Raw genomic sequence first — 14,969 nt, 5'->3', positions numbered from 1 at the left:
GTGCGTTGATCAGCGTTAGTGAAGGTGAGATCTGGTGTTGTTTCATGTTCCAACACTGTTTCCTATTCTAGTGGGAGAGTTTGGGAGGTTCACAAGGGTGAGGTTGTGTTGCTCTGTGGCTTGGAGTAGCCGTTCTCGTGTGGCGGCATCCTTTAAGTACCCCTATTCTGGGTGCGCCGCGTTGAAGTTTCCTAGAAGAATGAGAGAGTCTCTGTGCAAGGCCATGGCTATAGGAGCATGCACAAGACCATAAAAATCTGCCACTCTGTGCCTCGGTGGACTGTAGACATTTATAAGAATGCATTTTTGTCTACCTTTCTTGACAGGCCAAATAGTAATAAGTTGGTGCGAAATATTCACCGCAGGATTTTCGCTAGCACTAATTGCAAGGTCCTTGTTTCTGTAAATTACTAAGGAGGTATATGCTTCGCCGGCATAGCGCATATAGCCTGGAAGGTTTTTCTCTTTTTTTTTTGTTTTTTTTTACTTCCTGCTTGCATAAAATGTCTAGAGGAACCAGGGTTAGCTCGTGAATTGTATGAGTATTGCATGTTTGTTACAAAGGTTATAATAAGACTATATACTTTTTCCGAGTAATCTGTCAATCACACATATTGGGCACATGGCAGCCTTAACCTCGAGCAAGATACCTTTTGTTTGTAGTTGCATACCCTGGGACATTTCGTTATTGTACATCGAAAGCAAGGGTATAGGTGGGGGGAGGTTATCGAGGTGGATCAGTGGTCAGAATGGTCAGCTGCTAACCAAAACATCACGGGTTCACTCCTGGCTACAGCGGTCACATTTCAAAGGAGGTGAAATGTTAGTTCTGTGTATCGTGCGATGTCGTTTCACGTTAAACAACACCTATGCGAAATCAGTGGAGCCCTTGACTATGGCATCCTTCGTAATCGAATTGTGGCTTGTGCATGTAAAACCCCAGGTAATATTTTTTGTGAGGTTTTTGTCATTGGTTTGAAGCCTCTCAAAGATAGTCCAGCTGCTTGTGACATTGTAAAAAAAAAAAAAAAGGCACTTGCCTCGTTGACGAACCAGCAGTTCAAGGATTATTATCAAGTCCTCTTTCACTTGAGTTTGTTCATTTCATCTAGGCAACTTTTAAGCTGTCGGTTGGGTCTTTCCTGCTTGACTGGTACCAAAATGATTTCGATCTGATGTAGAACAGCTGTGAAATTGCTCGATCCTGTTGGTGTATTCAATAATGGCTTTTATTTGCAGTTGGAGTCCTTGAAGACAGCATCAGCAGTTCAAATTTCCTGTTTTCGTCTCTCATGCTTACTGATGCTTTCTCTTCTGTCAGTATACCAGTGCTTGCAATTGAAACGTGGTGATAAAATGTTATTTAAATCGAGGCACTGTCTATATTGCCTAAAGTAGTTGCTAATACCCATGATGCATAGGCAGACTAAAGTACCTTAAAGGGGGGGGGGGGGTACACTAAAGTCAACTATTATGTTGAAGTTAATTGTTGAAATGGCAGTCCAGAATCCTCGTAGTGTCACTTTTGCGCCAAGGAAGGGACTATTTTAAAATAAAATTGCGTTTAGTGCTCTGCATAGGGTTAGCGCACTTCAAATTACCCGCGTCAAAAAGCAGACAGACCGGATCGACTCACGTCATAATTGCCATGTACAACGTTGCCCGGCTTTACTGCAGTAGCAACAGACCAAAAGCAGCGGGAGCCACAGCAGCAACAACGGCCATTGATCAATATCCCGCTATTGTCTTCGAGATTGCAGACGCTCTTGTTTCAACTGCGCCCCACTAGATTGCACCACCTGTCCCATGGCCCTACGCGAAAATTGAATTTTTGAACCACTTGCGCCATTCCCCATAGTAACGTCCGTCATTTCTTTTTTCCATTCCTTTTTTTCGATTTTCATAGTTCACACAGCTCAGGGGCATTTAACATAGGTATGCAGTAAATGATAAAAAGATTTTTAAGAAGTTCATAGTGCTATACTTAACTGTCAACTCAATTAGATCACGTGCTAAAGCTAAATCACAAGCGGGACACTTGCAAGGGGTGTCTTCCACAGCATGAACACCAGAAAAGTCCCGACTCTCTTCACCCTCCCCCGCCCCCCTCCCGCCTGTGATTTACGCCAACTATACTACTAGCTGCATACTAGCATAAGGCATGTTTAATAATAAATGTAAATATTTATTAGATGCTTAAGTGGTGTTTTAGATTGCAGGAGTCTTTAGGAACATGCATCTGCTCTGAAAACACCCAATAGCAACCCTAAGCTATAGCATTTTTTTCTACTCCAGAATCTGCTCCAAAAGCGAAATGTCTTTTCCATCACTGCATTAGTGTAAATGTTAATTGGGTACACGGATTAGATTTGTTAAGCTGCTGCATGTTTTTTTTTTTTTTTGTGTGTGTGTGTGTGTCTCCGATAACTGTGTATTTGTTGTGGCTATCAAATTAACTTAAGCACTTTGAATTTTGTTTCATATTGCCCTTGTCCAATTCGTTGCTTTTGTCTCTATGTATATTAGATGTCATTTCTCCCCTATTGAGCAGTTCTATGTAACCAGTTTTACTGTAAAGTTTTCTTTCTGGTATATTGGCAGTTGGCAGATGCTGACGTAATTACACAGCACGTTTCTTGGAAGGGAAAAAAAAGTAACTGGAAAACTTGTTAGAAAGTGCACGTGGCGCGAACGGAAAGATGGAGATGAGTAGTGGGGCAGAGGATTGACGGGTTTGAACTGTTTCATATATGCTTGTTGGAGACAGTATTGCACTGATTGCCAATAAGCGCTTTAGATTTTTTATTTTTCAGAAAGCATCATAATTGTATTCAGTGTCGTTCACTGGCATTGAACACATGCTGTGGCTTTCTTCTCCCAATGATCCAGAGCAACAAATGGCTGATCACAAGTTAAATTTGAGGCAAATTTGTCCAATTAAATTGTTCACTGTATATGCATGCTACTTAAATTTTATCCCAAAAGCCATGTGTCATGCAAGCAAAAGGAATTTGGAAGATTTATTTACTTATAATTACAAAAATACATGTTTTAATAGCAGTACAACTATTTCTCTGTTGAACTTTGTGCAATATGAATACCACATGAATTTCACTTTGTCAAAGTTCACTATTAGTCAAATATGAATACCACATGAATTTTACTTTGTCAAAGTTCACTATTAGTCAGGATTTATGGAAACTGAAAGCTGAAAATAAATGCTCAGTATTTTTCAGCAGTTATATCTAATTAAAAGTTTTGGGTTTTCATTTCTGGATACTTGCAGCTGGAATTTTCAGAGTTCGTTAACCACGAAAGTCGTGGTGTCAATGTGGCTGACCGCATCATCATGTGGTGGTAACTACCAGCAGGGACCTCTGGTAAGGGTGTTATGCATGTTGATGACTACACTTTTTAAAAAATCTATTGCTACATATACTTTTTTTTTGCTTAGTAATGTAGTCCAAGAAATCTCTCGTACTGCATGTGAGCCTAATTTTCCAATAATTTTTATGATGCGTGGTTTTGTTTTATAGCATAATGTTGACATTTCTTGCTGTCTCTTGTGCTGGCTCTGCAATATATGTGCTAAGGACAAGTATGCTGCAGGTTTCTGAAAATGTGAAAATGTCCAACATTTTCTTCAGGCTGTGGTCAACCCATCATAGTAGTTCAGTGGCTGAAATGTTGCACTGCTGAGCATGAGGGTGCAGGTTCAATTCTTTGCGATGGTAACCGCATTTCTATCTGACATGACTTGAAATATCTGTGTACTTTTCTTTATGTGCACATTTTAAAACCCTTGTTAGTCGTAATTATTCCACTGTCTTTTACCACATGCCTCGTAATTATATTGCAATTTTGGCACGTAAAATTCAAGAATAAATTTTTGTAAATGCAGTGGTCTCTGGCTCACCCTAGACACCTTCAGGATGAAGTATATCAAAGCCATTACAGTTCCCCAGGAAATCCAAGTGTGGTTTCAGGTATGCTTGGCACTAACATATTCTATAGACTGGATGGTTTGAAGTGACTGATCATCAGCTTTATGTACTTGACTGTTCCAGGCCTTTAGTGTCTTGTGGCACACTTACCTGAAACATTGCATGCTTGTAACAACCAGTTCAGGTCTGAATGGATGAACTTAATTCTCTTCTGGGAGCAGTTAATTCTGTTCACTTTGAGATTTATTTTCAGTGTTTTAGGAACCTTCAGCATCAATATTGAGCAGGACAGGTTAAGAGTTATAGGTTTCTGCTGCTTAGTTTCAGTGTGTGGATTCTGAAAGTGTGACCTGAACAAAGTCCAACAATTGGAAAAGATCACCGCAGGGGAAAAAAAGACAAAAAAAAATAACAGGTGAACCTACTGCACAATGACATCCTGGCAGAGAAAGTGAACACCCAGACCCTCTGTTGAGCATTTTTTTCATGCTGATGTGCTGTTGTAGCATGTACAAATTTGCATCCTCTTGTGTGCAACTGCAATGAAACATGAGCACATATTGTGGCGACTTGAAGGCATGACTGTATTTAACATTCATTGCAAGAGCATGATTACAACATGCTGATATTGGTGAAAAACAGTTAAAATTAAATGTTATGTCTCTGGTCATTCGCCATCTTTGTTTTGATTGTCTAGGATATCAAACTGAAGAACCTGCTTATTTGGTTTGAATTCAGGTCCAGCAAGCCTTTAAATATCCAATTATAGCTTCAGTTGAATTTAATTCATAGAAATAAATGGTTATTGTGGTTGACAGTACTCGTACTGTGTTTTTCATGCTGATGTGCTGTTGTAGCATGTACAAATTTGCATCCTCTTGTGTGCAACTGCAATGAAACATGAGCACATATTGTGGCGACTTGAAGGCATGACTGTATTTAACATTCATTGCAAGAGCATGATTACAACATGCTGATATTGGTGAAAAACAGTTAAAATTAAATGTTATGTCTCTGGTCATTCGCCATCTCTGTATTGATTGTCTAGGATATCAAACTGAAGAACCTGCTTATTTGGTTTGAATTCAGGTCCAGCAAGCCTTTAAATATCCAATTATAGCTTCAGTTGAATTTAATTCATAGAAATAAATGGTTATTGTGGTTGACAGTACTCGTACTGTGTGCAAACCTGGTCAGCACAAAGAATTTCATCCTTCCCACAGGCAACAGAAACAGGGCAGCATGTCTCTGCATGTAGATATGGGCACCAGGGAGACAAAATGTTTTTTTTTTAGGTCACTGTCATTTAATGATGCTTAATGTGATGTAGCTCTAACTGGAGTCCCCTTTAAGCAACCCTTTTAGGCAGCTGTAGTGTGCAGCTTATGGTGTGGTACTTTCCTGCATCTATTTCTACACTCCTATTTTCGTGTTGGCTAACAGTGAAAACCATATTGAAATGTTTGTCAAAGCACCCCAAAATGAAATCATAAATAGCTTTAATATAGAACATTAACTCAGGGATGATAAGAAATGAAAACTACGGATAATTATGCTTTCTTTCATAAGCATACTGTAAATCACCTTGTAATTTCGAGGAACCAAGCAATGAACATACTCAGCATGACCACCAACTGCAAAATCAAGTACCTGGGAGAAGATTCATCTGAAAACAAAAGTAAAGAAAAAGATCTGACCAAAGAAATTACTTTTGCTCATTCTATTGTTATTTGTTTTTACTGAGTCTGTTATATACATGCCAATATTTCCAGCCAAAGCATAGCACCCCCAAAGTCTGATATGTACGTAAAGTCTCATTAAGTCTCGTAACTAGCAGCAAGAGCATGTTCATTGTGGGGCATAAAGTCTCGTATGTTCATTATTGTCATCATAACTAGCAGCAAGAGCACATCCACTGTGGGACAAACGCCATGATTTTTGATTTATTCTTTCTTGCTTTAGCCGATTCCATTTTATGCTTGTGAAATTTCATTGCCCCACGTCGCTCTCTGCCATCGTTGGCTGCGGCTGCATTTTGTGTTCCTCTGTATTCATTCAGTTGCTCAATCTGTCCTATGATTATTTCTCCTTAGCATTACGTGGTATGCTAAGGTCTGCATTTTTTCATTTATGGTCAACTGGAATTTTTGCAACCCCTGTTTATTTATACTCTGATCCACTCAGACGTGTTTGTCTTTGAATGTTACTCTCGTGATTTTCGACTGCATCATTTACTATGTGTTCCTCAACGTCTGATCGAGTTTCGTTGTTTCGTTGTGTCCAAGTTTCTGCACCACATATTTAAGTACCGCCAAAATTTGATTATACACTTTTCACAGTAGAACTGGCCATGATCTGGGAATGACTGCCTCATTTGCTATAGCTTATTCTCCGGCAAATAGCTTTTCATGAATATGCTGCTGTGTTAAGGATTTACCTAGACGTGTATGCTTCTGCAAAGCTTCTAGAGTCTGGTTAACAATTGTGACCTCTTTTTTTTCTCTCTCCAGGCTATTTCTCATTGCCTTTGTCGCTTCCATATTTATCTCCAGCCCCATTTCAACAATTCCCCAGTAGAGGTATTCAATAATTCGTTCCAATTAATTAATATTATTGCTTGATAGCACAATGCTGTCTGCAAATAGTAAGTTGCTGAGATACTTTGTTAATCTTCAGTTCTATTTCTTCCAGATCTAGTAATTTGAATGCTTTTTCTAAGCACGCAGCAAACAACAATGCAGAGATTGTATCTTCTTGCCTAACTCGCTTCTCGATCACAATTCTTCTGCTTTCCTTGTGAAGAAAACAGGGGAGTTGTGGTCTTGTAAGCGTTGGCTAGAGTATTCACATATGTCTCGAGCACCCTGTAATGATGGTCTCTTCAAGACAGTTGTAATCTCTAGTGAGTCACATTTTATACAAACACATTTTTATGGTATGTGGAAGAAGCCATATGTACAACAAGTTTTGTTATACAGTTGAGCCCACTTATAACGAACCTTAGCCTGACGAGGCCTGTGGAATAAGCTGCATGAGGCACTGGCTCCAAAGTTACGTCGTTCTCACAATCAGATTCCTCCAAATCGCTCTTGCCGCGTACTTCATTCACAATGCCCTAACCCATGCACAATTATGCGGTGTCGGCATCATCATCAGCCGTAATGAAACCATCTCCCACCCGCTCTCCCATGTCGGAAGTCGACGACGTGCTGCCACAAATCGCCGCCAGAGTAGTTCTTTTCGGAAGCTACCGAGCCCGACGTCGACAAAGTCGGCCACTCGAAAACAGTTTTGCACGCATGTAGCCGTCACCGCCGCCCACGAAATCGTCATCTCCACTGCTGAATACCGGGACGCCAGAAGCGGCAAGTTGGCTGCCAGGTGGTCAACAGCTATAAGCAAGCGCTCCGCTGCATGACACCTAACGCACGGATTACGTTCAAGCCAAGCGGTCACACTTTCGGCGTTTTGTTGAGCGGATAGAAAAGGCGTGGAAGGCTTCCCATTTGCCATACCACACACGCACACCAAAAGCGAGCAAGATGTGCACACGCGACACACATGCCAGAACGTCTGAAACAGCTCATGGCTTGTTTCTAGTCGTAAAACTAAACTCCTTAATTCGAGCCAGGGTGGCTGGTGTCGCAAAGCTGTGATCAAGAGAGGAGTGCAAATTTGCTAGGAAATGGCAAGGAGAGAACACGCAGGAAGAAGCCAGGTCGAAAGCTTGCTTGAAAGGTCCTTGAAACGTGCAACTCGTGCGTAGAAAAACTTAAGAGTGCCTGCGCACACTGAGGTCAGAAAATCATTTTGTTGCGCCAACGGGTTTGCGTGGCCTCACCGGCTTTGATAATTCGAGATTCATTCCACGCAACAGCTGTTTGCGTGCAGAGGGCATGCTGAGCCGAGTGCAAAGTGAGCGAGAACAGTTCCTAAACACGAAACGCATCGTGAATTATCATAGTTGGTAGGGTAGCGTGCACTAGAACGATACGATGACACAAGACGCAGACAATGTGATACAGTTGGTGGCCGACGAGGTTTGACAAATGGTCTTGTCACTCCAGCCCGGCGACACCAACGACAGTACCAGCGATCAAAAACCGAGCTAGGGGAAACTGTTTATAGTTGGCCAGCCGGTCTTCGAAAGATCGGCGGCAGTGTGAAAACGCGGGCCTCGTCTGGCGACTGGGCTCTCAGAGTAGTGGAGGGATAAAGGACGGAGGGGTGCGTAACAAAAAGTGGTTGAGGAGAGGGGTAACTGGAGGGGCGCGGAAGCAGGGTCGGCATTTAAAGAGCCAGTAAACAACCCCAATGTCCAAAACTTGTTGTTAAGAGAAATATGTGCACTTCTACTTCGTGAACATGCTGCCACAAGAACTTTGTGAACACATGCTATATTAAAGAAGTTACAGGGGCTAGAACATCGCGTTCAGCTGGTGTGAAATTTTCACGCGGCCTCGCCACCCCTCTCTTTTAGAGGGAGAGAAAGGCGTGGCCCGTTGTGACTCCGCCCACTTTGGCAGTGTGACAAGACGTCATCGATTGAGGTCGTTGGCGAACTCGATCAGTTGCCATGCACTTCCGCTTGCTGTGATGCCTGGTTGTTTTCTGTTTACTTGGTGCCAATGCTTCTACGTAGCCCAGTCGCTCGATTTCCAGCCGACATGGATTTGCAGCAAAACTGCGTTCCAAAACCTAGACGTGAAGTTGGCCCAATTTTTCAGTAGTTTGATTTTTTTTTTTTTTTTGGAACAGGCTGTCTTTTTCGGAACAGACTGTCCCGCAATCTGGGAACAGCAACACAAAACATAAATAATGCGCTTAATAGTGGGTGTGCTTGTCAACAGTTGACGCAACAATCTGCTCACTCCCAAAAACTGGGTCAGTGCAGTGTATGATTTCGATGTGCACTAGAGCCTATAAAGAGTTTCACAACTCCTATGATTGAATAGCTCTGTCGCAGCTGTGGGTGCATGGGAACAGGAACTGTCGTTGATTTCGCTACTGTTTGTTGAGACCTGGTTTAGACCAGTCGACGAGCTTGTTGCAGGTTATGTGGCCGATCGCTGAGTTGTCACTGCAAATGTAAGGAGCATTGGTCTGGCGTAGAAAAGGAGCGCAGGAATTTTTTGTTAAAATGGAGGCTCTGCATGGCGTGCAACTCTTTAATATTCAGAAAACATGATCACTGTAGTCTACTCTACAAATTACTGAGCTTGTTTGGGGGGTGTAAAAAAAATAAAAGTCGAAGCCTGTTGACTGGCCCGTTAACAATAAGAATCTATGGGCACATCGGCGATGCCTGATCGGTGGAAGTGGTTTTCCTGGAAGTCAGCAGAGCGCTCGGAGACATTCTTTGTAATTGTAATTTTGTGCCATTGAAACAATGTTATATTTTCACGGTCACGCGAATATTGTTTGTTTTAAATGGAGCCATTTTATGTGGGCTAAACGGTACTTGGCAAATATGAAGTGTACTAAAAGATTGCTTAACCTCGCCATTTTCCAAGATCAGGCTTTACCCTATAAGTATGTAAAACATTTGGTTGGCTGGCAGTGCAGAACCACTCGTGATATTGAATTGCCACGAGTGTGAATGATGTAGGTGTCAAAACAGATTCCTCATGGGAGCAAAAGCTCCGACTTTGTTTTCTTTACAAAATTAAAAGTAGTGTTTCACTTAAATAACTTGCCAATTAATTAGTCTAGTGCTCCATATATATATAATTTTTTGATGTCATCTTGAGTCTGTCATGATCTCTGATATTAGATTCAAGGAGAGTCAACATACTGCTACACGAATTGAAGTTGATAGTGGGAGTTTGCAGCAAAGTAACAAGCAAGCATTTGTTCTTCTGAATGATAAACCAAAAACGTTTGGGTTTAACCAGGTAGCAAGAATGTTAATTCAAATTTGAGGTCATCATCATTAGTCTATTTTATGTTCTCTACGGTACCAAAGTGTCTCGCAATCGTCTTCTATTTGCATTGTCCTGCACAAGCTGATTTGGGTCAAGTTCTAGCAAAGATCTAGTTTGGGTACAAATTTTGGTTTGACACACTGTGGCATAGTTTCATTTTTTGACCCTGCAAAATCATGTGCAATCACTATGCTATGTCGGGGAAAAAGTGTAACAGTGGATATTTCAGTATATATTTTGTGAGGTAGGCAGTTTGACATTTTTAAAATCAGAGCTGTCTTGTGTATTTTTTGTTGATTTATGAAAAAATACAAGCAATACTCAGTGTGATAACTCCACATATTTCTCCTTCCTTTGCTTTTGATACCTGTATCAAAAGTTCAAGTTTATTCAGCACACTATTTGTTATACCTGTTGTGATGTTTTTTTTTTTTATTTTACAAGGCATTTGTTTCTAATATATGTACTATGATTTATACAGGCTGCACATATGCTCCATGCATGTTGTGTAGCTCAGTGTGACTGAAGGGGGGAGTAAAGAAAACTCAGCTTCATCTTTGTGAGCACTCTAGCTCAAAAGAGCTGTAATAATGTATACATGTATATTTTTCACTGCTGTGTAAGGTCGAGGCACGATCTGGACGCAGCAGTTTTTCATGACCCCCAAACTGCATTTTGCGCCTCTGATGCGCACTAGTTGCCGGCAGCTTTGTCTTTTTACCTTTTGGCTCACTGGACATGATTATTTGGGCTCGCTTCATACAAATGGACAAACCACAGAATGATAAAACATGTGAATTATGTGCTGCTACAAAAGAGTGGTTACGTGGGCTGGTTGGTACTGCATTTTTTAGAGAAATATACTTCCTAAGTGCGCAGGGAATGTTTCAGAAGGAAGATAGAGGAGAGAGATATTACCGAGCCCTCTGTCCTATCTCTCTGCTCTATCTTCCTTCTGAAATGTTCCCTGCGCACTAAGGAAGTATATTTCTCTAAAATATGTGTTGCTGTTGCCGGTTCAAGAAGTGTCCGAGAAAGCTAGTGTGAATACATATACAGCCGAACATTTTTATAAGAGACGCTGTTAGAAGAGACAAGACACCAACCAGTGTGCCTACAATGAAATAGGAATTGCTAAGAAAATGCATACGTGGTACCCTGCTTATGAGACACCTCATATAAAAGGCAAAAATTGCTCCCCATTGCATGTATTTCTCTTATAAAAAAGTTAAACTGTATCACATATCTGAAGGATAGTTGCAGTCTATGAGGCTGATAGTATCCTTGGCATAAGGATCACACCATGTTTGCTTTTCGGAATGTCCATCACAGCTTTTACGAATTTTTACGAATTTTTTTCTGACAACTAATCTTATTGTGACCGTTTTTTTGATATAGGGGGAACTCGAGAGCAGAGGAATTGACACTGTGTACTCTCACACTGTGATGAGTATTCTTCTGCATCCTGACATAGTAAGTAATTTTTAACTAAGCTTCATTGTTCTACTAAGTGTCAAGTTGCTGAAAAGATGAAAAAAAAATGACTGACATGTTGCGGCAGAATATTTGTCAGAATTTTTAGGTAGTTTCTTAGCTAGTTTGGTCAGGGAGAATCGTACCAGACCAATTAAAGCTTGTATACACATCATCACACCTACATAAGCAATGTTTTGAACAAATGCTTGAGCAATGTTTGAACACATTTTAAGCAATGTTTTGAAGAAAGCCACCTTTAGGCAGTTTGTGCGTGCATTTGTGTGTCTGTGTGTGTCGCTTTTCTTCTATCTGTGAGATGCATGTGGGGAAATGTAAATTTGATTTTATTGGAGCTCGGTGCTAACCAATGATCTCTACCTAAGAGCATCAAGCCTGCTTTTCATCAATTTCTTCACATTTATATACCAATAATATATACAAATAATGTTCCCCATGCTTTCTTGCGCTTGATTATCTGTTAAAATGTGTAACAAAAAAAACGAGTCCTTAATATTGCCACTTCTATCCTTCATTCATAGTGAAGGTGTTGTTCTGGCAGACTTGATGCCTTAAGGTAGTAATTGAGGGATTTATTGGTTAGCTGCCTGCTTGTAACTAGATCGTGTACTTTTTGATGCCAGCAGGCAAAATAAGTGTGTTCCACACTTGCCGTTGTGGCTACAAGTGGCACTGGCTTGGCACTCTCAGCTTACATGCACATGTATACAATATAAAGTATATGGAAGGAGGACAACCGTTGTAGCTAAATTGGTAGATTATCGGACCCAATATTCCAAGATTGCAGCATCAGTGCCTGCTGACAGCAAGTTCTCAACGTCCCCCATACTTTCCTTGGCTTGATTGTCATTAATGGTTGGTTGGTTGTCATTAATGTCCCGTCTAACAACAACAAGATAAAAAAGATTCCTTAAAATTTCATTTCTTTTGTTGTATTAGAATGGCATGTAGTTGATGTGAAGTTTTGTGAATGAGCTTCAGAATCGGTATTTTGTTTCGATTGCTGCATAAGCTTTTGTTAACACATTTGATGTTATCTCATTTTTACTCAAGATCTTTGAACATCACCTATCTCATTTGAATTTGCGTTTCCGAGTTACAAGATCATGTTTTAGACTGCAACAGTGTGGTTGTATAGAAGGCTCATTAAATATAAACAGTAGTTTACCTAAATACGCTTTAGTATGAAAAACACTAGAAAAAATACTTGTGTAGTAATTGAATGGTGCTGTGTGCAATGTGAGCATGTAGTTGGAGCTTGAGGAAAGTAATGTAAATGCTGAGGTGAGACTGCTGCGCATATTATGCATTTATACATTTTCATTTTCTTGCACCAAGCTGCTTCAAATGCATAAAAATCTCGAAAATTGCACTGAAATGCTCTGCAACAGCCTCGAAAGCTAGAATTTTGATGCTAACTTACTGAAATGCTCTGTAACAGCCTCGAAAGCTAGAATTTTGTTGCTAACCTCAACTTAAGTGGGGAAAAAAGGCCGACTTAATAAGACGCAACCGGGCGCATTTTTTACTTTTTTTTTACTTTGCACTTTTCTGGTGACAAAAGCTCCCATGGTGCCACCATAATCTCCTCTAAACTGTTGTAAATATGCAAAAATGTCCTGCCGTGCATTGAGCGTGCTGCTTCTACTAACTAGAGTGTGTGTTCTGGTACCACTGTCGCCTAGCTAAAATCACCAACTCGGGTGGCAAGTGTAGCGGGGTTGACTCTTGGGTTCTTTGTTGTGCGTAGCGTAGTTTTCTGGTCGCTGTGGTTTTCATGTGGGCGCTGCTGCGTGCGGTCACCTACGCGTGCGTTTGCAGCGAGCGAGTGACTGTATACGTGGAGTCATTTCTCTGCATCCGACGCACCTCTTGGATGCTCTGGCCCGTGCACATGGGTTCTGTGAGTGACAGAACGCGTGTAACCCATTCTTTGTTTACCCCCATTAGCTACTAATTTGTTTATACAAGCGAGTTCTCATTGTATTTTGCATTTCTCGCGAAATGCGCACATCGGTGTCTGCAGGTAGAGAGAAACAATTGGTTATTTGCGAAGCCGTGGTGACAGAACGCATGTTCAAATTAATGTAAATGAGATTAGCGGGCACCTCGGCGTTTTAATTCGCGTCTCATGAAGCGTCGGCGATCATGTGGCGCAGATGAACGGTGGTGTGCCACTGGTCCGTCTTGCAATCGAAACTCTCAACAAGCGCTTTAAGAGGCGTCACTGCGTGCCGGCTCTGGACTACACGAGCTTTTAGGCCGGTGTTCGGTTGGCGGCCGTTTCACAGTGTGACTGGCGACCTTCTTTTTTTTTCTAATTTTCTTGCAATAAAGCCGGCCTCTGTACGTTCAGAGGTTTGTTTGCGTGAACACCAATTTCATACCTGCGCTGTGCAAGTCCCGGAGCGGCGCGGGCAGTAATCGCAATTCGACGTATTATCGGGAGCTCTACATCAACAGTGATGACCTACTATATTACAGGAAATAGAACAAGCCAATCTGGGCCATATTAATAATGTGTGGCTGATAGCGTGGAGAGGCGTTATTAGTACCATTCGCTTATCACTTAGTGCCATATGCATGCGCTTTATGAGATTGTCGGTGCGGCGACGTTTCTTGTATCCCGCACTGGACTCTTCAAGGTGGTCCCACACAAGGTGGCTATGAACGGCAGTGCAGCACGATTTTGTTGTCTGTTGAAGGCTTGCAGTACACTCCTCGCTATCATGTCAGGCCCACTGTTACGTCTCTGCGATTCTTCTGCAGTCACAATTTATGGATTTATTTTTTAGTGTGATGCGTTTTTCTTTTTAAATGTTTTCTGGGAACCTAGTTTTCACGTCTTTTTTAAATATTTTTTTAAACGTGTTTCTTACCACGGCTAGATAGGTCACGAGGTATGTAAAAAGGTAGCGCCGATACCTGGCGATAATCTGTTCAAAAACTTCCTTCAAAATCTGTTTAAGTGTTATGTGCATTTTTAGCCAATTGAAATATGCACTGGTGCCCCCAAGTTGCTAAATATTTATTTTCGAGCATCCAGGACGACATAATAAATTTCACTAACTGCTTCAAAGCAAGGTTTTTCTGCTCCAAAAACTGCTCCCATTTAGACTCTGCCGTCTCACCCCTGTAAATGCTATCCCAAGCATTTATATAGCATAAAGCAGTTGCCATACTTTCATTAACAGAGTGCTGTTCATAGCGCTGCTGTCTGTAGAAGCCTTGAGGAAGTAATCTAGGCTCATTACAGCATGTTATACTAGACATGTAGCACAGTGCTGAATTAAACCCTTTATAAATACAGTAAAGTTTTGACTAGAACAGTGATGAACTTACTTTATGACCTATTTTTAGCAAAATTAGTACAGCTTTCAATGCCCTTCTCACTTCCTAACAGGAAACCTACACCTCATTTCGATGGGTAGTTTTGGTAGCCATGTGCTGCGTAAATTATGTGCCTCCAGTTTTATGGGCATAGCAACGACAGCCATCTCGAGTGTGCAATGCTCATGTTGATGTGTATTTGCAAGTGGGAAAAGGTGCATGGCCATACAAAAACATAGTGCAGAGGAACTGACGTTGGCATAGCCAGATGGGGTGG

The 14,969-nt window shown here is 41.2% G+C and overlaps 1 protein-coding gene across 1 annotated transcript in view; it reads left to right on the top strand.

The window, feature by feature from the left end:
• Nucleotides 1–14,969, top strand: part of LOC119175988 (uncharacterized) — a 91,486-nt gene that overhangs the window by 14,491 nt on the left and 62,026 nt on the right. The window contains exons 2-4 of the mRNA XM_075876365.1: nt 3,287–3,380; nt 3,902–3,986; nt 11,267–11,341. Of these exons, the coding sequence (XP_075732480.1) occupies nt 3,933–3,986; nt 11,267–11,341 (129 nt within the window). The 5' untranslated portion in view covers nt 3,287–3,380; nt 3,902–3,932. The remainder of the gene's footprint in view (nt 1–3,286; nt 3,381–3,901; nt 3,987–11,266; nt 11,342–14,969) is intronic.

Source organism: Rhipicephalus microplus, chromosome X (assembly GCF_043290135.1).
Source record: "Rhipicephalus microplus isolate Deutch F79 chromosome X, USDA_Rmic, whole genome shotgun sequence".
In the NCBI taxonomy this organism is placed as follows: Eukaryota; Metazoa; Arthropoda; class Arachnida; order Ixodida; family Ixodidae; genus Rhipicephalus; species Rhipicephalus microplus.
This window is presented reverse-complemented; position numbering and strand designations above follow the sequence as displayed.